Here is a 22,676-nt window from a genome sequence, read left to right as displayed (position 1 = left end):
TCCAAAACACACATAAGGCCACCCACTTCTCTCTGAATCCACAGCCTCACACAGATTTATGTCATGGTCTCCTAACTGGCCCCTGTGCTTATATATTAAGGCCCCGTGGCCCCAGCATACTTGCTCTCAGCAGGCACTAGAGTAATGAAGATAGTGCTCTTTGAAATGCTTTAGAAGAGCGCTGCAGCAAATCATTAGTATATGTCACCAAATTAACAAGTTTCAAAATGAAAACATCCCTAGTCTTCAAACGTGGAGGGAAAAGATCAATACATATTTTTGTTGACATGCTGGTTCCAAAAATCCAAAGATTTGCATCTGGCCTAAGGTAAATTTGAAAAAAAAAAATTATGCTTTACGTGTGATCCCAAAGCTACCCAAACCACCTTTCCCTCAAGGTAAAAGCACGGACAATTTCTGATCCTTTCAAGTTGCCAGCATTAGGTTTCCACCATTTGTCGAGCTATTCATTGGATGCCAATTGGAAATGATTGACTTGCATTGCAGGGTTGGCATACGGTACTCCTGACATCCAGCCAAAAAAAGAGAGGGCTGCGTTCCAGGAGAGACGCCACAAATGGAGATGATGCTGAAGAGAGGCTGTTGACTTAACTCTCAGGCTGACCACCCAGGGAGCATAGCTCACCTCTCATGGGTTCATCAGGACACAAGACAGGTCAGACCAAGCTGTGCATCTGGGCCAGGAGAAAGGATAATTAACATTTGCAGGATGCCAACTGCATCCTAGATGCCTGGCTAAGTATATTACATACATTTGAGTGTCACCATAATCCTTTATGGTTGGAATTACCTCTGAATATAATCAAGGAAATGGAGGCTCATAGAAGTTAAGTAACTTGCCCACCATAACCCAGATAATGGAAAGGTCTGAACAAAGCACCATTCCAAACCACCCTCCACAAAGTCACATAGCTCTGTGGAATATGCTTTGGGCTCTTAATTTGGCACATGCCACTGGATTCTCCATGTATTTCTTCGAGATTCAGCCTTTTTCCCTATTCCTATGTCCAGCGTCCTGGTCAGATTTATAGCACAGGCCCAGAGGATGGCTTGGTCTCCTGGGTGCCTGGTGTCATTGCCAGACATGTTTGTCAAGCATATGGTTATCCCACAGATAAATATTTGTGAAGAATTATCACATTTGCCCAGGGAAGTTATAACTCCAGTCAAGCTCAGAGAATTAACTGAGCAGGCTACTTTATTGGCATTAAAAAAAGAAACCAACAGTGATAATTCCGATCATCAAATAAAAATATGCCAACCAGGTTTAGCTCAGTCTCGTAATGGGCCATTAAACCAGGAAATTTTCCTGTGGTTCTTTTGGACAGGAAGATTAAAAAAAGTATCAATGTAGCTTGGATATGAATTAAACTCACTCTCACTTGTACAGCTTCCTTCCATTTCCCTTCCTGTCAGGGTAATGATTTACAATGTCACTTCTTAAAGCAGCAGCCGGACTTCATAAATCAAGAAGTTAATGTAAAACACCTAAGTGGACAAGCCAGGTATCATCAATTAAAGCCAAAGAACCTCTCTTCAATACTAATTCACAGCTCTCCCAAGAGAAGATGCCCTTCTTTCCCACTGGTCTGGGCTATAGATCTGCTTGAGCTTCTACTTGACTCTCAAGGCAGTACCTTGGCCACATCCTCCTCCCCTAACTGAAATGGGAGCCATATGATACAGAGTCATAACTCAACTGGTAAAAAGCCAGACGGAAATATACTTCCATTTCTCACTTCCCTACCTGTGTGGAGTGTGCGGAATAACAAGTGTAAGTTAAGGTAGGAAAGGTGGTGATGATGAGCATTATCATCCTGAGAAGATAAGAATGATTTCAGAGTTATTTGTGAAATGCTTACTATGTGCCAGGCACAATGATAAACATTTTACATATATACTTTCATTTAATTCTGCTACAACGCAAAAATATGACTCTCTGTCTCTGTCTGTCCCCAACCCCAACTGGGGCAATTTAGGAAAACAGCCTAAGTTCAGAGTGGTTATAACTTACCCTTGGTAAATAAATATGTGGCTAATTCAAAGCCGAGTTGGCGACTCCCCAGCTCCTGAGCTTTCCTTCTCACTGCCCATGTTCCTTCCAAGGTAATCCTTTGGCAAGAATGTTTAGGTCCAAAAAACATCCACCTTCTCCCTCCTCTGACCTTCTCTTCGATAAATGCAAAATGGGTCCCCTCCAAAGTGGAAGATGAAACACAGCAATGTGCACACACATGCTATCCAGAATGACCATTTATAGACTGCTTTCCATGTGCCAAGCTCTACGCCAAGACAAAGCTTGTGTAATCCCCATATTACTTCTGAGAGAACAGACTTGGAAGAATCAAGCGATTTGCCTAATGTCTTAGACCTCAGAGAGTTCAGATCAGGGATCCAGACCAGGCAGCCTGGCTCCAGTGCCTACACTCTTAACTGTGATGCTGTGCTGCCTCCCGGAGGGGCTCCAACCACTAGTGAACCAGACAGATTCTTGGGACATAACTGGACGGAGCAGCCTGGCTAATGTACCAACAAAACAGGTAACAGTTTACCTTCACAGCTCCAGGAGTTGCCAGCGATGTGCTCTGTGCTTGGCAAAGGAACAGATGTTTAATAACTTTGCAGTAGCAAGGAACAGGTTACATAACACGGCTGAGCTATTTTTGAACTTTGAAAAACGCTGACTGCTCTTTTCAAAGTGCCTTCTGTAAAACCAGGAATATGAAACATCAAGAACATTTTCCCTTTTCCCCACTTTTTTTTTTTTTTGTCTGAAAACAAGAACAGGCACAGGTCCTTGGTAGCATCATTAACCTGGCAAGCTGTCCTGTCTACTGGTCCAGCATTGTGAGCAGGAAACCACTGTGACAATATCCTTATTACGCAAACTCTGTGTGTAAGATTACAAGCAACATCCGTGAGGACCACCAAGGGATATGCCTTGTTGGCCCCAGGATGCTGAACTCAACCAAAGCGAGACCCAGGATCCCTCAGTAACTCATCAGGAAATTGATGGGTGTGACTTCATCTGAACTTCTTTGAAAGTCATTTGCATCCTCCCTGCTACATAGTGGGAGTGATGAGAGCTATTTGTTTACTGAATGCTTGGCAATATAAGACTTTTTAATCCAGCTGAAAATGCAACTTTGTAAAGCTTGAAGTGAGAACTCCTAACTCTAGAGCCAGGGATTGTAACTGAGCAAGCCAATGGTTCCAAATCAGACTGCAGACACATCTGTCCTCTGCTTTCAGCTACCCAGACCCAAGATCCCTTACTGTCAACAACCTAAATGTCCATCCAAGGGGGATGATTAACTGAAAGATGAAATGCTTACACAATGGGATACAAAACAGCAACTAAGATGAACACCCTAGAATTACGTGTGTCTTCATAAATCATACTTGAATCTTAAAGGTGAAGTAAGGAAATTCTAACACATCAGATGCCATTTATCTGTTTATTAAGAAAAACAACCTATTGGGTCTAAGGTTGCACATTTATCTATATCAAAAACACAAAGCATGCATGCAGATGTACGTATATACCAAATTCACTGAAGCCTTTTGCTCTACCGTGGAGAAAAAGGGAGAAGAGTGGGAATGGGAAGAGGTATAATCAGGACTTCTACATTATCAGCAATTTTTTTTTCTTTAAAAATTTTGAAACAGGAGTTTCTGTCGTGGCTCAGTGGTAATGAGCCCAATGAGTATCCACGAGGACCCGGGTTCGATTCCTGGCCTCACTGAGTGGGTTAAGGATCTGGCATTGCAGTGAGCTGTGTAGGTCACAGACACAGCTCAGATTCCCGCATTGCTGTGACTGTGGCTGTGGCCGGCAGTTGCAGCTCCAATTCAACCCCAAGCCTGGGAACTTCCATATGCTGTGGGTGCAGCACTAAAAAGACAAAAAAAAAATTTTTTTTTTTGAAGCAAATACGACATGTTCACTCTGTTCTCTGTAGTGAGTATGGGGGTGAGTGTTTTCATCAGAGTGTACTTTCCAGTACTATTCTTTTTTAAAAAAAAAATCCGTATATATAAAAAAGTGTCCCTGTTACCTGAGCCTGTCTTTAGCCAAATTTCCCCCATTTTCATCAGAAGGCACATTCTTTGAGAAGTTATATGGTAATTCCTGTATAATTCCAGAGGCTAGCTGGATGGAAGGAGTGATGGCTGGAGGACAGATAGTGCCCTTAATCCTTTTCTTAAAAACTGTCTTCTTTGGGCGCTCTCCAGCTCCTAGTCCTTGCCTTTCCTGGCAAGGTCCCACTCTTTCCTGGGTGGGTTTAGGAATGCTGTGGTGGTGGGGAAGCGGGGCAAGGACCGACTGCTTATGCCATGACCCAGCCCCACCAGCCCTCCATGGATGGAGAGATGTTTCATTAAACACCAGGCAGTGGATGACGGCTTACCACACTTATCGCATTACTCTCCAGGGCTGAAATACCACCTACAAGATTGCTGCATTTAAAGCATAACTCCTGGAAATAGCACAACAGCATTTCACAGCAGTAGGATTTTTTTTTTTTTTTTAAGGAATGGAATTCAGGGTGGCCACTGGAAAGACATCTGAATGTTTTGCCAATTATCCTTCTCAAATTCATTTTCCTATATATATTATATTTCAATTGCTCCACAATTGAGTTATGTTTCTATCAAAATTGCACAAATATCCCACCTGCAGGGCGCATATTATGGGAAGTAAGAATTTATCAGCACAGCCCCTGTCTTTGAGCTGGCAGCCATCATGCCTCTGTAAGACGCTCCCATTAGATAAGACCAATTAATCTGAGTTCCTTCCTGATATCTGGGCAATGAGTTAAAATGCTGAAAGTAGTAATGTAGAAACAAGGTCTTTCAAGAGGGGAAGAGGAGAGGACAAGGGAAAATTTCAGAGGGGCATGATTTCATAACTCAAGAGTTCACTTTTCAAGTAAATTCAGTTTCAGGTAAAATCTTTAAATTGTCCCCATCACACTCACACACACACACACACACACACACACACACCCTAGCCTCAGAGATTATCCTTGAATTGTAGCAGATTCAAAGTCCTCTCAGAGTGATGTGTTATTCTGCTGATAATAAACTAACCCGGTGTCATTTCTGCTGACCAGGACATCATCACTGTTCACTCTGACAGTCATTAAATGGCGGCCAGGTGCTAGGCACCCTTGCTAAGCAGCGCTTTGCATGCACTGTCTCATTTAACACTCATGACAACCCCCAGAACGTTTGCTCTCACTGCATGTTCCCCAGACCAGCAACAGCAGCATCACCCAAGAACTTGCTTAGAATTGCAAGTTCTTAGAAACAAATTCTACTGAATTAGAAACTCTGAGTGTGAGCCCAGCAATCGTGTGGTAACAAGCCCTCCCAGGGACTCTGATGCGTGTTGAAGTCTAAGAACCTCCACCCAGGAAGTAGTGCTATTAACCCCATTTTGCAATGAACCACAGAGCCCCCGGAAGGTGAAATGACTGTCCAAGCCCCATGCAAAGTGGATGAGACAGGATGTGAACCCTGACATGTCTAACTCCACAGCTTGGTGCCTTAATCACAGTGCTAGACTGCTCATTACTAAGGAATGAGCATGGATTAAATCAGCGAACGTCGGGTGAAACATGCAAGATGGGTGTAGGCGTGATCATTCTCAATCCCAACAACTGAGCCATAATGATGGCCCACGAAGACCAATGACACTCCTCAGACATATAAAATTTAACTTAAAGGTCCACCAAGACGGGGGTAGTTAACTAAATTGTGATTCAACCATATGATGGAATACAACTCAGCTTTAAAAGTGATTTGCCAAGATTTACAAGACCTACAAAAATACTTAGGACAGAAGAAGGGAAGAAATTCAGATACAAACTCAGAGTCTACGAACACCAGTGTGGGCACTTTTCCCAAATTGTAAGGTGTCATAAACTACTACTGTGGCTATAAATCGCATAGTTACTTTGTAGCACAATTTGGCAGTAGATACTTCAATTTTAAAATGCACATGTTCCAGGACCCCCAAATTCTACTTAGAATCAACCTTAGAAAAATACTTGCACATGTGCATAAAGAGATGGTAAGGATGATTATCATTGCAGTTTAGATTCTAATGGAAAAAAATCTGAAACAACATAAATTTCTATTATTATGAAGACTGGATAAATAAATCAAGGTATATCCCTATTGAGGAATGCAAGGCACAGGTTACAATGTAGATATTCATACATCTATGTAGCTCTCTATATAGCTACATATATGTGCATGTGCATATGTATTCATGTGTATGTATACACCTATCTACATATATCCATATAGGTATATACACATACGTACCTAAGGCATAGCTATAGAGGAGGGATAAACAGAGAAAGAGATCTCAAGGAAAGGTTTCCAAGGTATATTGTTGAGTAAAAATACAAGTGGTAGAAAACAAGGATGATGTTGCTTAAAAACAGAAGGAGATGAGAAGAGAGGAAGAGGGGAGAGAACAAACAAATCCCACAGGCACACCCAGAACACGGTCTATTTTCAGTGCACATTTTTAGCAACAAGTATGTGTTACTCTCAGGATTTAAACAACAACAACAAAACCCCGACCCCACTTCAGGAGAAAAGCCGAGAGTCCCCTCTTACTGGTGCAGTGTGTGCAACGGGGCCTCTGGCTTCTCCGTCTGCCCGTAGCAGCTGGCCTTGGCCTCGGGGATGTAGGAGAACTTCTCCAGCATGGAAGACGCGGCAGTGGTCAGGATGCCCAGGCCGTCCCTCACTCTTGCCTCCAGGCTGTAGTCCCAGTCGTCGTAGGAGACGGAAATGAGTCCAGATGGAAACTCTTTGGGGATGAGCTCCGTGTTCCCCGAGACCAAGCTGGGGACGATCCAGAAGAAATCGTACCCGGTGAGGCCGAGGGAGCGGGCCTCACTCAGGATGAGGACGGCCTCGTCTTTGGAACAGTAGAGCAAGATGACGGAGGAGTGGATCTTCTTCAGCTGGACTTGCGTCTTTGCATCCTCGAAGGACGTGTCCAGCGTGATCACGTTCTGCATGTCCCAGCCCACAAAGCTGTTGTCCACTGTGGTCTTGATGAAGCTGATGAAGTCCCTGTAGCCAGGGAAGATGGTGGTCACCAGGGAGAAGACATGCCAGTCGTAATCCTGCATGATCTTCAGCATGACCGTGGCTTGCTGCTGGATGGACGCTCCAAACTGGAAGAAGGTAGATGTCGGGTCCTGCCAACAGGTAGACAGAAAGCAAACAGAAGTTGAGGCAGGAGGCAGCTTATACACAACCATCTGCCTTTGAGGACTTAAAGAAGCCCCTTCCTAGACATGATGGAAAATGAAATCACGCATCTGTTCATTCACCAACATTCCTGAGCACCTACTATATGCCAGACTCTGGAACAGATACTGGAAATGCAGAGATGAACAAGGCCCCCAGACTCGGAACCCACAGCCTGGAACCGTGAAAGACATCTGTTATTTTGCCAGCTTCATTTTTCTCTCGTTCATTCAACCAACACCCCTTTGGGTCCAAATGGTTCCAAAAAAATGAACTCTATCTAGTCCCCAGACTCACAGCTGGAAAATAGAGCCAATAGAAACCAAACAACATCAGGAAGTAGACGGAGGTTCCTGATGACTCGCCTGGAGCTGGACATGCCTGGAGCCATTTACTTCAGCCTGTCGGTTATACAAACCCCCAAGTGCCCGTGTTCACTTAAGCCAATTTGAGCCAGATTCCTGTCACTTGAACCCTAGGCTCCTGTGTGCTAGAGAGTATGAGAAATGCTAGGTGGACCTCTGTCTGTTCAATCAACAGTATTTGTTGAACACCTTATTATGTGGCAACAGCATGTTGGAGCTTGTGGAAATGATGGTATATGAGACAGACCGACATGGTCTCTGCCTTTGCGGCTCTGGAAGGAATATGAGGAAGAGCAACATCTATGGACTGAGAGCTGAGAGGCATAGGGGGATGCTGAAAGCGGATCCAGGTACAGAAGCAGGGAAGAGGGTGGACAGCATAGCCAGAGGAGCCCTGAGAATACAACCTGACTGTGCCCAGAACTGGAGATACGTGCATCATGGCCTGTGATGTCGGGGGATTGAGAGGATATTAAAGAGCTTGGCAGAAACCCCACCATGTAGGGGCTATGTTACACCTTACTCTGAGCATAAGGTGAGCCGCTGCTCACTCCTTCATAGAAAATGACATGGTAACTCGTGTAGGGTTATAGGGCCTCTCACAGTCCTAGTCATCTCCCCGGGTCATGATCTGACCATGAGGACAAATTTCCATTTAGAAAAAGAGTGGGTAATGCACATCGCTGTACTGTCTCTGAGCTACCTTCACACCCCTTAACTTGCCCAATCCCCATGTTGTCCCTGTGAAGCTGGTGGTGTTGGCAGGGAATGATAAGGCTTGACACAATCACATAGCCAGTCAGCATCCGAACCCAGGTTCTGACTCCACTTCCAGTCCCCTTCCCAGCACAACACCACAGCCTTCTTGGGACCACTGAAGATCTGCAGAGTAGATATTTAAAACATGGCACTGACCAATCGGCATGGTACAAAAATGCCAACTAAACAGAGGTATGGCTCTGTGTTCTAGCAAAAGAGGATCTGCCAAATGCTGAGATCTAATTTTTTTTTTTTAATCTGGGATCTGAAAGAATTCTCAAAGGGTCATTATATTGTAGCCATGCTTGTACTTTGCATTCTGTGTTTGGCATGTGCATTTAATACACCCTCAAGAGTACAAATATGGGGATTCCAGTGTGTGTGTGTGTGTGTGTGTGTGTGTGTGTGTGTGTGTAGATGATTTCATTCATATCTTTCAGAACAATACTTTGTAGCTGTGCATGTCAACTCTTTCAACAAGTCTGCATAATTTCCCCTGTGGATGCTCGCTGAATAAAAAGTTTTATCTGAAAGAGCTAAAAGCTATAGTTCTCAGAGATACTCCCCTTTTCTAAAATGCATGGGGCTTGGGGGATATTTCCAGTGCAGCGTGGCCTGAAGGCAGAGAGAAGAAACAGGAATAAATGTCTTCTGGGCTCCATTCAACATTACAGTTCTATGAATTTTACCTAATTAAATCAATTAAATTGGGTAACAGATTTAAAGACTTTGGATAATTATCTTTTTCCCTACAGTAGCTTTTGGAGAAATCCAATATTCTTGGATTGATTAATCACTTTCAATCATGCCTCAACAAGGCTATGAACGGCTCAAGGGCAGAGTTTTGCTGTCCTCATCTCTCTGTCCCCAGGACCTGGCAGGAGCTTCGGCATATGACACATCAGTAAGTGGAGGGTGAGGGAATGTACGAGTGAACAAACATGGGAATGAACCTCAAGGGAAACGCCCTTGGTTGAAACGCAAAGTGAAAGGGGAGAATTCAGTATCCTAGACTGTGTTCTGTGTGACTCTTGGATGTCATGTCCGAGAAAAAACCTTCCATCATCATCCTACTATCCTGAGGAATCACTCCACCCTCCAACTCCCAAAATATATTTAATGTGTCCTTTGTTGCTAAGGAGGAGAACATAGAGGGCTGATAAGCCTCAACAGCTGCCCATAGGGCCTCATTAAATACCCGAACACGCAACGATACGAAGAACCCGCCGGCAGAAGAAACGCAGGAGTAAAGTCTCAACCTCAAGACTGTCAGGTGCCTCTTGGGATAGGACTGAAAAGTTCACAACTTACTTTGTTTGTAAAAAAGATGTAATAATTTCCAGGAAGCAAAGATGTCTCTGAGGAAGCTGGTCACCAGAGTTACGTGTCGCTGCCAAAGGCAACGGGAGTAGAACCTTCTTGCACTGAGCATATGAGGAACGAAGAAAGTTCTCAGGAGAACGGAGGCTAAGGGCACGGTTGGCACTCAAGGAAAAGGATCTCTGAGACAACCCGCATACACACACTGCTTGGGATAACTGGTATTGGTGAAGAGGTGGCTAGAGTGAGCACTTTTGGCATGTTAACTGGTATTAATTACCACTGCCATACACATTGTGCAGATTCAGAAACTGAGGCTTGGAAAGGTGAATTCTGATTGGTACCTGGGCAGTCTGATACTGGAGGTTACACTGCTCTCCATTCTGGGGAGAAGAGTTTAATGGGGACCAGAGGATGGTAACAGGAGAGATCTGGCTTGGGATAAAGTATTACAGGGCAGGGCAGTGGGGACGGCACAGAGCAAGGGGTTTATACATAGTCTTTCACAAACCAGCTCTTGGCTAATGAACAGCTAGCCCCAGAATTGCCTTTCTCCTTTATAAGCTTGCAGTGCAGCCATGCCCTCCTTTCTCCATGTGGAGAGCCAGGTAAGGCTGCATTTGCTTATAGTTCTGCTCTGTGCTCAGGGGTACATGCACATGGATAGAATAATGTCTACCTCACAGTACAGACAGCAGGGGTGTTAGAACATTCCAAACACCACCAAGTCCCACATCTAGCATGTTTGGCCTCCCCCACTTCACCAATACCAGTGGCTCAGCACTTTCTATGTAGTATCTCATTTAATCCCAGCCCAACCATCTTCCTAAACTAGTATGGTACTAGTATGAGGCCATTTTACAAATGGAGAAGTAGGCTCAATGACAGAATGAATTTTTCAGGGTCACACAGGTAGTCAATCAGGTTTGCCTGCCTTCATGATTCCAAGCTTTTCACCCCTCACAGCACTGCTGCCAATGAGGACACTTCCTCACTGAGTTGTAAGGATTAAATGGTCTCTCTGTATAAAAGCATCCAGTGAGACACCCAGCAAATAGCAAGTGCTCTACAATGCATGTCACTATTATTTTCCCCCCGGTCAGGACTCCAGGTGTGTCACATCAGGGGTCCCTGTGCCCCTACAAGAGATAATTTGCCCTTGACTAGAGCATCTCACCTTGTTCATGGTGGCCTGAGAGCAATCCCTAAAGCACTGCTTCCACCATGCTACGCCTCTCCTCTACAGTCATCAATAGCTCTCTTAGACCTGCCATGTTCAGTTTAGACTCTCTAGCCTCCCCTTTCATGCACAACAGTCTTTATTTTTTTTTATTTTTTATTTTTTTGTCTTTTGTCTTTTTGTTGTTGTTGTTATTGTTGCTATTTCTTGGGCCGCTCCCGCGGCATATGGAGGTTCCCAGGCTAGGGGTTGAATCGGAGCTGTAGCCACCGGCCTACGCCAGAGCCACAGCAATGCGGGATCTGAGCCGCGTCTGCAACCTACACCACAGCTCACGGCAATGCCAGATCGTTAACCCACTGAGCAAGGGCAGGGACTGAACCTGCAACCTCATGGTTCCTAGTCAGATTCATTAACCACTGCGCCACGACGGGAACTCCAACAGTCAAACTTTATAACTGAAGTAACACGGGTTCTGGGGTCTCTTGGACCTGAGTTCAAGTCCTGGCTCTGCATGTCTGGCCCCTAGTTTATTTGCCCATGAAATGGGCATCGTGAGTACCATCCCACGGGGCTGCTGTGAGAATAGGATGAACTAGGAGCAAAAGGCTCATCTGTCTATGTCTGACTCCAACAGTTTAAGGACTTCTGTCTATGTCCTCTAGACCACATAGACTTGGCCAGAAACCTGAGAGAATCCTCATCCTATTTAAAACGTAGTCTCTCCAGATCTATTGACACACCAGTTTCACATTCCCTCCCCATCACCTCAAAATACCCCGTTCATTCTGAGACCAAGGAGGCTGCATGTATAAAAGGAAGTGATGAATCAGGCTTCAGAGAGAACCCATCGCTAACAGCCTTTATGGACTTCATGCAATTACCTTACACTACTTTCATTTCCATTGGTGTATGAAACTTAAACTTCCAAAATCACTGTGGACCAACGGCAAGGTGTACCTCTTGGAGGGCCGAAAACAAGAAGTTATTCGCAAAACATAATTGGACAGCAAGGCACTTAAGAGGCTCACCTTTAGCTTTGGGATTTTCTAAGGCAGGAGGTGATGGGGAAATCTGGCCATACTCCAAGGTCCTGGCATCCTTTGTTTCAAGGCCCTGCAGCATTCTTCCCAATTCCCTCCTGGATAGCGAGGGCTAACTCTCTTGTATTTATTTCCTCTTGCCATCACTCAGCCTGCCCTTTTCAGATGCTACAGATCAGCCTGACCACCTCTGGCACCAGCTTCCTCAGCAGTGTGCAGCCGGGGGTGAGGAACAGATTTCAGACACCCACTTTGGTTCTGAAGCAAAAGCAGTTCCCTCCCCATGCTCACTGCTCTGCAGAAGCAGAACAAACTGTTTTAAACACAGAGCGAGGGAGGCAGAGAGGTGTGGGTTTCTGGGTGTCTGCTTTCAACTCTGTGTTTCAGTTGTGCCATAACTGAAGGTCTAGAATATTCCAGAGCTTGCTGAGTCCCCAGGGAGAGATCCAACTCCATAATATCAAGGTCTGATGTTTAATAGAGTCTAAAACCAACTTCCATTTCACTTACCCATTTACAAGGCTATAAAGGACACCTACAACCATTATCTCTTGGATTCTAACTACCCAAAAGATGAAGTGTTGCCAGTGGTTATAACTCTCATGGATGGCAATTCTCATAAAGACACAGAAGAGAGGTTAAATGATTTCCCTAAAATCCACATGGTCCCATGCTGACAACAGCTCAGTTATTGCAAGATGTCATCCAATGTTCTTTTGCACACACCAGTGGCTTTCACTCCTGGCTGCACAAAAGAACCACTTGGAGAGTTACAAAAAAAAACCAAAAACAAAAAACAATGCTTGTGCTCCAAGCCAGTCCAACTGAAACTGAATTTCTGTGACCCAAGTATATGAACTCCAAAGCTAATTTGTTTGTTTTTCTCTGTCTCGTCTCAATAGCAGGATGAGTGTTACTCATGTTAGAATCTTCAAAGCCTAACACCATGTCTGACACAGACTAGGGGTCTAACCAATATTTGGTGAGAAAATAAATGAGCAGGAAGCTCATCCTCAGGAAGGAAGAGAGAACTGGATGCTGTTGTCAAGCCTGTATCTATTTCTGTAGCTTATTTTCCTCTGTCTGCCAAGGGGGGCACCAAAAAATAAGGTATAATGATGCAGAGGACCCAGCAAAGATCTAGACAGACAACTTGGGAATTTTCTTTCTACTTTAATAAGCCCTTATGTACTTTCTCCTACTCCTGTTGTGTATTAGTTGAGCTTTTAAACATATTTTAGTTCAGTCTCCATAGATAAGAGGAAATGTAAAAGCATCAAAGATAAGCCCGAAGATTCAGAAGAATAGCATTTACACATACTTAAAAGCTGGGTCTGTTTCACTAGAGGATCTCTATCCCACCATCCTACCTCCTCCATCATCATCATCGTCATCACCATCTTCATCGTCATCACCGTCATCACCGTCATCACTGTCCACCATTATCATCCACCACTGCCACCGTCATCATCACCATCCATCATTATCTTCATCTTCATCATCATCATCATCATGGACATCATCATCATCATCACAGCCCTTACATCCATCCATCCTCATCCTTCTCCTCCTCAACCTCATCACCATCATCATGGTCATCATCATAGATAACACTTACTGGGTCTAGTCTATAGGTAGTCCAACATGGCAAATATTAGGAAGTATTATTATTATCCCTGTAATACAAATTAAAAACATAGGCTTGGAGAATGTAACTTGCCCAAACCCGCAAAGCTAGTATATGACAGAGGCAGGATTTAAGACCAGGCAATCCAAATCCAGAATCTGGTAGTTTAGCTACTGAGAAACACTGGTTCCAGGTATGCATAATAGGAAAAAGAAGGCGTATGCATGTGTGTGTGTGCATGTGCGTGCGTGTGTGTGTGTGTGCAAATACATGTGTGTGTGATGAATACTACAAAGTACTCTAGTTGAGGTGTCCAACTAGAAAAAAAAATGCATCAGAAATGGGCAACCAGCAGCAATGATCTCATATCAATTGGCAATCAGTTTATGCAGGAGACTGGAAGACTGGAGCTGAAACTCATACCCAGGTGCCATTTCCCAAGAGCAGTCCCAACCTCAGTTCCATCATCCACAAACACAAAATTCTACTCCAAGCAACCTCCACTCATTGGCCATTTTATGATTTATGTTCTGTTCCTCATTTTGCTCCTCTCAGGAAAGAGGGACAGGTCTCTTCCCTCGTTTACTACTGCAATTCACCACCATTCAAGCCTAGCCACATTCATTACATCTTTATCGCTCCAAAGGTTTCATTTTCTTTTCCCTGTTGCACCTGCTCATGTTCTGACCCTTGGCAGTTCTCTCTCAAACAACAGAAGGAGCCTCTTGTCTGGAGTGCCTACCCCAAGCTCGCCCCTCTCCCACCCACTCTCCACACTTCTGCTGGAGCTATCTTTTAAAAGTTCAGATTGGAGCGTGGGGCACTCCTGCTTAATTTTTTCAGCAGTTCCAACAGCCCTCAGGATACAGTGGAAACACAAACTAACCTCATCACAGTCTGGACTCAAATGTTTGGGGTTCAGCATCTATATCAGCACCTGCTAGAGGTTAAGTATTCCATGAACACATGATAACTTGAATTACAGAGTGAGCTAATGAAGCCACGTAATGTATGCTTGGAAGGAAACCCAAAGGAAATCTTCACATCTTCCCCTGTCCATCATTCCCCAAAAACATACCAGGTCCATCACCCAAAACACAGAATTCCACTCCAAGCAATCTCCATTCATTGGACCATTTGCTCTCAGGAGCAAATCTACTGCCACTCATCTAAAATAACCCAACAATACCTTTCTCTGCTCTTTCCTCCTCTCTTCAAATGAGAAGGTTAGTCCTTTAAGTGTCTGGTGACCGTTGAGTTCCCAACTAGGGTAGCTGTCCAGTGCTCAAGTGCTCTGAGTCAGAGACCAGAAGAAGAATGCCAGATTTATTTCAGAGTCTGTGCACTAGCCTCTCAGACTAGAGTGGAAAGGATGGAGATTAGACAAGCACAAAGAAAAGAGCTATGATTTGGGGCGGAGCAAAGAATGAGCCACATAGAGCCACCAAACCTTCAGTCTCATTCCCATTTGGGTTTCCAGTATAGCACCTACTGGCCACACAGGACTATTTAAACTGAATTTTAAAGTACTAATTAAAATTAATATTTGGCTTCTCAGTCACACTGGCCACATTTTTAAGAGCCCAACAGTCTTGAAACCTTAAAGCTGTTACTCTCCCATTCCTACCAGCCCCACCCCTAAAGATGCCAATCCATCTGGTCTGGGATGGGGTCCTGGAGATTTCCAATTCCCTGGGAAGTCTAAAGTGTAGCCAGGACGGACAGCACTAGTCTAAATCCTCCGTACCCAACCCTGTAGTTATACATCAGCTCACCTGTGGAATCTGTTGTACTTTCCGATTTCCAGGCTCCGCACCCACCTTCACTGAGTCAGAATCTCCTCTGAGGAGCCCCAGGATGGGTATTTGCTCCTGACTCTGCTGATGGATAGCAAGACTTGGTACTGTCAAGTCCAACTTTTCTATTTTCAAGGGGAGGACCTGAAGCTCCAGAATCTCAGATGATTTACTCCAAAGTTCACAGAAATCAGTGGGATAGCAGGAATAGACATGGGGTCTCTTGCCTCCTAATTTGGCGTTCTCTTTGCTGTGTCAAGAGGCCCCTGTGTATAAAGTATTTTCTGCAAAAAGAATCCACAAAGAACGGGCATGTGTAGAAGGAACTTGGCCTTGCTGAGAGTCTGCCTGGGATCTGCTCCTTATTGCAAGTGAGTTTTTTAACCTAAGCCTCTGTTTTCCTCATCTGAAAAATGGGAATGATAATAAGTCACCACCTTAAAGGGTTGCTGTGTATGTTTTGAGAGGTAATGCACATAAAGCGCTTGGCACCTAATAGGGGCTCAGTCAGGTGGAGATGGTAGCCTTGACCATCAAGATCTAGGTCTCACATCCACCACAGACTCCTTACTGTCCCCACTTTCTACATATTCCTCCCCTTCCGAGTTCTGAATTTCCAGCACCTTGATCATTACAGGCCATCCTTCAGCCCTAACTGTGTGTGCTAGCCTAGCTGCTGAGAAGCATGCATCTCGCCTGCCCTTTCAGACTAGAGGGCAGGACCCCATGATCTTCCTGGTCCTTCTTCTCAACACCTTGTCTGGCACCAGCCCACTACTCTGGGAATGAAACTGGGAGTAGCATTAGGAGTCTGCAAGGCTGCCAGTAAACATAAAGGGACACTAATGCTTGAAGTATTTGAGCAGACCTGCCAGATCTATTGCTCTAGGAAGAAACATTCATCTATTAATTGCCTTTCGTTCATTCGGTGGCTATAGCACACCGTAGCTATGTGCCAGGCACTGTCCTAGGGAGGGAATCCACAGAAGGAGGCTCCCGAAGGGAAGATCCCTGCTTTTATGAGGGTGACATTCTTACTGGGAGAAGACAGACATGGAAAAAGGAAATCAAGCAATGATGATTTCCTGGATGATTTCCAGGAAATGATGCGATAGTTCAGAGGAGGAGTGGTCTGCCACCCCGGAGCTGATCAAAAGAAGGTCAAGGAGGAGTTGGTCACTCAACGGGCAAAGCTGAGGAAGGGGTGGGGGTAAGGAGAGCCATCCAAGCAGAAGGAGCAGTTTGTGCAAAGGCAGGAAAGGGCTTGGTGGGTTCAGAGAACAGAAGGAAGCTCAGAACAACTACAGTTTTATTTGCAGAGGAGAGAGTGGTGAGCTGAGTTAGGACAGGAAGCAGAGGCCATATCACACAGGATGTGCTCTGAAGATCATGGCAAGGGGTCTGATTCCATTTAATTCCCCGGTCAATTTTATTCCAAAACAATTCCTCGGCTAAATGCATCGTTAAGATCTTCCAGCAGAGCAGGTGGGAGAGAATCTGAAACTTGGGGGATGTTGGAATTTCCTATGTGCCAGACGGGTTCTTCCCTTGGGATTCTGATCTGCTCCATGAGGGGAGCCTACCTTGAAGATGCAGTAAGGCACATAACTGTTGGCTATACTGTTTAGACTGCTGGTACCCTGACCTCGAACAGTGTGGCTAGGACTTCGTGTCCACCTGGGCCTTCCAGACCTCGTCCTAATGCATCACCCACAGCCAAGCCCTCCCTCCAACACGTAACACAATGCTAGAGGACAGAATACGAAGACCCATGGGGAGATAGATTCCTTGATTTCAGCTGAAATTAGCTTAGGACAGCCCGACATCCCCCACATTCATCAGAACCACATGGTGATTGCGGCTCTTGGATGCAGCCCTGCTCTCTAGATCATTAGCAGGGTTGGCCAAGAATAGACACCTGCTGAGATTCCGGCCCTTATTTCCATGCAAGGACACAGCAAAGGCCCAAGCTGGCTTCACCCAGTGCTCTGTCAACCTGCAGGTGGGCATCTGATTCAAAGCTTCCAAACAGGGTCATTAGTGATTATGGATTGTCTGAGGCTAGGTCCAGCCATTCTCACAGAGAAATTATACCTGATTGAGTTGGGTCTGTGAGGAGCTGATATACTCAAGTACATGGGAGCATCTTTTTTTCCAGGTCCCAGCGATGACAGGGCTACTGACCTTGCTCTGTGCACCTAAAGCCATTTTTTTTCCCTTCAGAATCCTTTTCCTAAAGAAGCATGAGTCTCCCTGAGCCCCATCACGGTTATCTCTCACTCTGCCCATCATTTTCCCTTTACTGGTCAGAGTGAATTTCCACAAGGAGCCATCCTCCCTTCTCAAACTCAAACCAACTGGCCCATCCAGTTTCCATAGTGTCATCAATTAGTTAAGGAGAAAGAACATATTCTAAATGGTACAATCAGAGTGATTCTCAGGATTTGTGGTCAAAGTGATTAGGAAAAGACAGTTTCTCTTACTGTTGGACTTGATCCTCAAAGTATGTTCAGCCAGAATTTCTGGGAGCCATCCTGCCACCATATACCACCCTGAGAAGGAAATCATCAGAGCCAAAGGCAAAAGTGAAAGATGGAGAGTTACTGATACCTGACATCTTGTTGAGCCCCTTATTCAAGCCGCACCTGAAGCCAAGTATCCTTGTTATCATAGCATGTCCCAATTAACTGCCAATTCATTACTTCATTCTGCTTAAGCCAGTTTGAATTAACTTTTCTGACACTGGTAACAAAAGATGCCTGATGCCACTTTGGCTAGGGGAGAAAATGAGGAACAATGATACACATTCTTTTTTTAAATTACTCAATGAATTTATTACATTTATAGTTGTACAATGATCATCACAATCCAATTTTATAGGATTTCCATCCCACAACCCCAGCACATCCCCTCACCCCCCAAATTGTCTCCTTTGGAAACTATTTTTCAAAGTCTGTTGAGTCAGTATCTGTTCTGCAAAGAAATTCATTGTGTCCTTTTCTCAGATTCCACATGTAAGTGATAGCACATGATGTTTGTGTCTCATTGTATGGTTGACTTCACTTAGCATGATAATTTCTAGGTCCATCCATGTTGCTAAAGGTGCCGGAATTTCATTCCTTTTAATGGCTGACTAATAGTCCATTGTGTATATAATATGTACCACATCTTCTTGATCCACTCCTCTGTCAATGGACACTTAGGTTGTTGCCATGTCTTGGCTATCAAAATTAGTGCTGCAATGAACACTGGAGTACATGTGTCTTTGTGAGTCATGGTTTTCTCTGGATGGATGCCCAGGTGTGGGATTGCTGGATCAAATGGTAGTTCTATTTTTAGTTTTAGGAGGAATCTCCATACTGTTTTCCACAGTGGTTGCACCAATTTACAATCCCACCAACAGTGTAATAGGGTTCCTTTTTCTCCACACCCACTCCAGCACTTACTGTTCATAGACTTTTTGATGATGGCCATTCTGGCTGGTGTAAGGTGGTACCTCACAGCGGTTTTGATTTGTGGTTTTCTAATAACGAGTGATGCTGAACATCTTTTCATGTGTTTTTTGACCATCCGTATGTCTTTGGAGAGTTGTATGTTTAGATCTTCTGCCCATTTTTTGATGCAGTTGTTTGTTTTTTTGGTATTGAGCTGTAGGAGGTGTTTATAAACTTTGGAGATTAATCCCTTATCAGTTGATTCATTAGCAAAGATTTTCCCCCATTCTGTGGGTTGTCTTTTCGTTTTGTTTAGGGTTTCCTTTGCTGTGAAGAAACTCTGAAATTTGATTAGGTCCCATTTGCTTATTTTTGTTTTTACTGTCATTACTCTAAGAGGTGGATCTGAGAAGATGTTGCTGTTGTTTATGTTGGAGAGTGTTTGGCCTATGTTTTCCTCTAAGAGTTTTATAGTGTCTGGTCTTATATCTAGGTCTTCAATCCATTTTGAGTTTATTTTTGTGTATGGTGTTAGGGAGTGTTCTAATTTCATTCTTTTCCATGTGGCTGTCCAGTTTTCCCAGCACCACTTATTGAACAAGCTGTCTTTTCTCCATTGTATATTCTTGCTTCCTTTGTCATAGATTAGTTGGCTGTAGGTGTGTGGGTTTAATTCTGGGCTTTCTATCCTGTTCCACTGATATATTTTCCTATCTTTGTGACAGTACCACACAGTTTTGATGACTATTGCTTTGTAGTATAGTCTGAAGTCAGGGAGCCTGATTCCTCCAGTTCCATTTTGCTTTTTCAGGATATCTTTGGCTATTCTGGGTCTTTGGTGCTTCCAAACAAACTTTAAAATATTTTGTTTGAGTTCTGTGAAAAATGCCCTTGGTAATTTGATAGGGATTGCATCGAATCTGTAGATTGCCTTGGGTAGTATAGTCGTTTTGATAATATTGACTCTTCCAATCCAAGAGCATGGTATGTCTTTTTATCTATTTGTGTCATCTTTGATTTCTTTCATCAGTGTCTTATAGTTTTCAGAGTACAGGTCTTTTGTTTCTTTAGGTAGGTTTACTCCTAGGTATTTTATTCTTTTGGATGTGATGGTAAATGGGATTGCTTCCCTAATTTCTCTGTATGATCTTTCATTGTTAGTATATAGAAATGCTGTAGATTTCTGTGTATTAATTTTGTATCTTGCGACTTTGCCAAATTCATGGATGAGCTCTAACAGTTTTCTGGTAGAGTCCTTAGGATTCTCTAGGTATAGTATCATGTCATCTGCAAATAGTGATAGTTTTACTTCTTCCTTCCCAATTTGGATTCCTTTTATTTCTTTTACTTCTCTGATTGCTGTGGCTAGGACTTCCAGAACTATGTTGAAGAGTAGTGGCGAGAGCAGACATCCTTGTCTTGTTCCTGATCTGAGTGGGAATTCTTTCAGTTTTTCACCATTGAGAATGATATGAGCTGTGGGTTTCTAATATGTGGCCTTTATCACGTTGAGGTAGGTTCCCTCTATGCCCACTTTTTGAAGGGTTTTTATCAGAAATGGGTGTTAGATTTTGTCAAAGGCTTTTTCTGCGTCTATTGAGAGAGGATCATATGGTTTTTATTCTTAGGTTTGTTAATCACACTGATGGATTTGTGGATATTGAAGAACCCTTGCATCCCTGGGATAAATCCCACTTGATCATGATGTACAATCCTTTTAATATATTGTTGGATTCAGTTTGCTAGTATTTTGTTGAGGATTTTTGCATCAATGTTCATCAGTGAAATTGGCCTGTAGTTTTCTTTTTTGTGGTATCTTTATCCGGTTTTGGTATCAGGGTGATGGTGGCCTTTAGTCCTGGAAGATTGTACCTTTCTAAGAATTTGTCCATTTCTTCTAGGTTTTCCATTTTATTGGCATATATTTATATATAGTAGTCTCTCATGATCCTTTGTATTTCTGTGATGTCCATTGTTACTTCTCCTTTTTCATTTCTAATTTTATTGATTTGAGTCCTCTCTCTTTTTTTTCTTGATCAGTTTGGCTAAGGGTTTATCAATTTTGTTGATTTTTTCAAAAAAAACAGCTTTTCGTTACATTGATCTTTTCTATGGCTTTCTTCATTTCTATTTCATTGATTTCTGCTCTGATCTTTATGATTTCTTTCCTCCTAATAACTTTAGGTCTTATCTGTTCTCTCTAAAGCTACTTTAGATGTAACGTTAGCCTGTTTTTTGAGCTTTTTCTTGTTTCCTGAGGTAGGCTTGTATTGCTATAAATTTCCCTCTTAGAACGGATTTTGCTGCATCCCATAGGTTTTGAAGTGTCATATCTTTGTTGTCATTTGCTTCTAGGTATTTTTTAATTTCCTCTTTGATTTCTTCAGTGATCCATTGGTTGTTTAGTAGCATGTTGTTTAGTCTCCACGTGTTTGTGTTTTTTGCAGTTTTTTTCTTGTTGATTTCCAGGTGTATAGCGTTGTGGTTGGAAAAGATGCTTGATATGATCTCAATTTTCCTAAAGTTACCGAGGCTTGATTTGTAGCCCAGGATATGGTCAATCTTAGAGAATGTTCCATGTGCACTTCTGTTGCTTTTGGATGAAATGTCCTATAAATATCAATTAAGTCCATTTGGTTTAATGCTTCATTCAGGGCCTGTGTTTCCTTATTGATTTTCTGTCTGGATGATCTGTCCATTGCTGTAAGTGGGGTGTTAAAGTCCCCCACTATGATTGTGTTATTGTCAATATGTCCTTTTAAGATAGTTAGCAGTTGCCTTATATATTGTGGTGAACCTATGTTGGGTGCCTAGATATTTGAAATTGTTATATCTTCTTCCTGGATTGATCCTTTGATCATTAGGTAGTGACCTTGTTCCTTAAAATATTCTTCATTTTAAAGTCTATTTTGTCTGATACGAGTATTGCTACTCCAGCTTTCTTTTGATCCCCGTTTGCATGAAATATGTTCTTCTATCCTCTCACTTTCAATTTGTATGTGTCCCTAGAAGTGAAGTGGGTCTCTTAAAAACAGCATATATATGGTTCTTATTTTTGTATCCATTCAGCCAGTCTATGTCTTTTGGTTGGGGCATTTAGTCCATTAACATTTAAGGTAATTATTGATATGTATGTTCTTACTGCCACTTTATTAATTGCTTTGGATTTGTTTTTGTTGCTCTTTTTTCGTCCCTCTTGTTCTCTCCTCTTGTGGTTTGATGACTATCTTTAGTGTTGTGTTTGAGTTGATTTTTCTTATATGTTTGTGTATAAATTGTAGATTTTTGGTTTGCAGTTATCATGAAGTTTTGATATGAGTCTATATACATATGAGATTGTTTTAAGTTGCTGGCCTCTTAATTCCAAGTGCATCTCTAGTCTCCTGCATTTGTACCCACCTCTTCTCATGATTTCTGATTTAGGCGGTATAATTGTGTGTGGATGATTTTGTATCTTTATATATACCTTTACTGGTGAGCCTTGTCATTTGTGGTATTTTTGTTTCCTATTGCAACCTTTTCTTTTCTGTCTAGAGAAGTTCCTTTAGTATTTGTTGTAAAGCTGGTTTAGTGTTGCTGAATTCTCTTAGCTTTTGCTTATCTGTGAAGCTTTTGATTTCTCCTTCAAATCTGAATGAGAGCCTTGCTGGGTAAAGTAATCTTGGGTTGAAGGTTTTTTTCCTTTCATCACGTTAAGTATATCATGCCACTCCCTTTTGGCCTGCAGAGTTTCTGCTGAAAAATCTGCTGATAACCTTATTGGGGTTCCCTTGTATGTTACTTGTTTCTTTTCCCTAGCTGCTTTCAAGATTTTCTCTGTCTTTAATTTTGGTCAGTTTGATTAATATGT

General features: G+C 43.1%; 1 protein-coding gene across 4 annotated transcripts in view; it reads right to left on the bottom strand.

Annotated features, from left to right (window-relative positions):
- The window catches only part of GRIN2A (glutamate ionotropic receptor NMDA type subunit 2A), a 400,022-nt gene that overhangs the window by 163,656 nt on the left and 213,690 nt on the right, over nt 1–22,676 (bottom strand). For all 4 annotated transcript variants that reach the window (XR_002342428.1, XR_002342429.1, XM_021086652.1 and 1 more), the window contains one exon: nt 6,658–7,250. Coding sequence is in view for 2 of the 4 variants with exons in the window: in XM_021086652.1 (XP_020942311.1) it covers nt 6,658–7,250 (593 nt within the window). In the remaining 2 variants the exon portion in view is untranslated. The remainder of the gene's footprint in view (nt 1–6,657; nt 7,251–22,676) is intronic.

The sequence above is a fragment of the Sus scrofa genome, chromosome 3, assembly GCF_000003025.6.
Source record: "Sus scrofa isolate TJ Tabasco breed Duroc chromosome 3, Sscrofa11.1, whole genome shotgun sequence".
NCBI classification, from domain to species: Eukaryota; Metazoa; Chordata; class Mammalia; order Artiodactyla; family Suidae; genus Sus; species Sus scrofa.
Note: the sequence above shows the minus strand (reverse complement) of the source record. Positions and strands in the feature narration are given on the sequence as shown.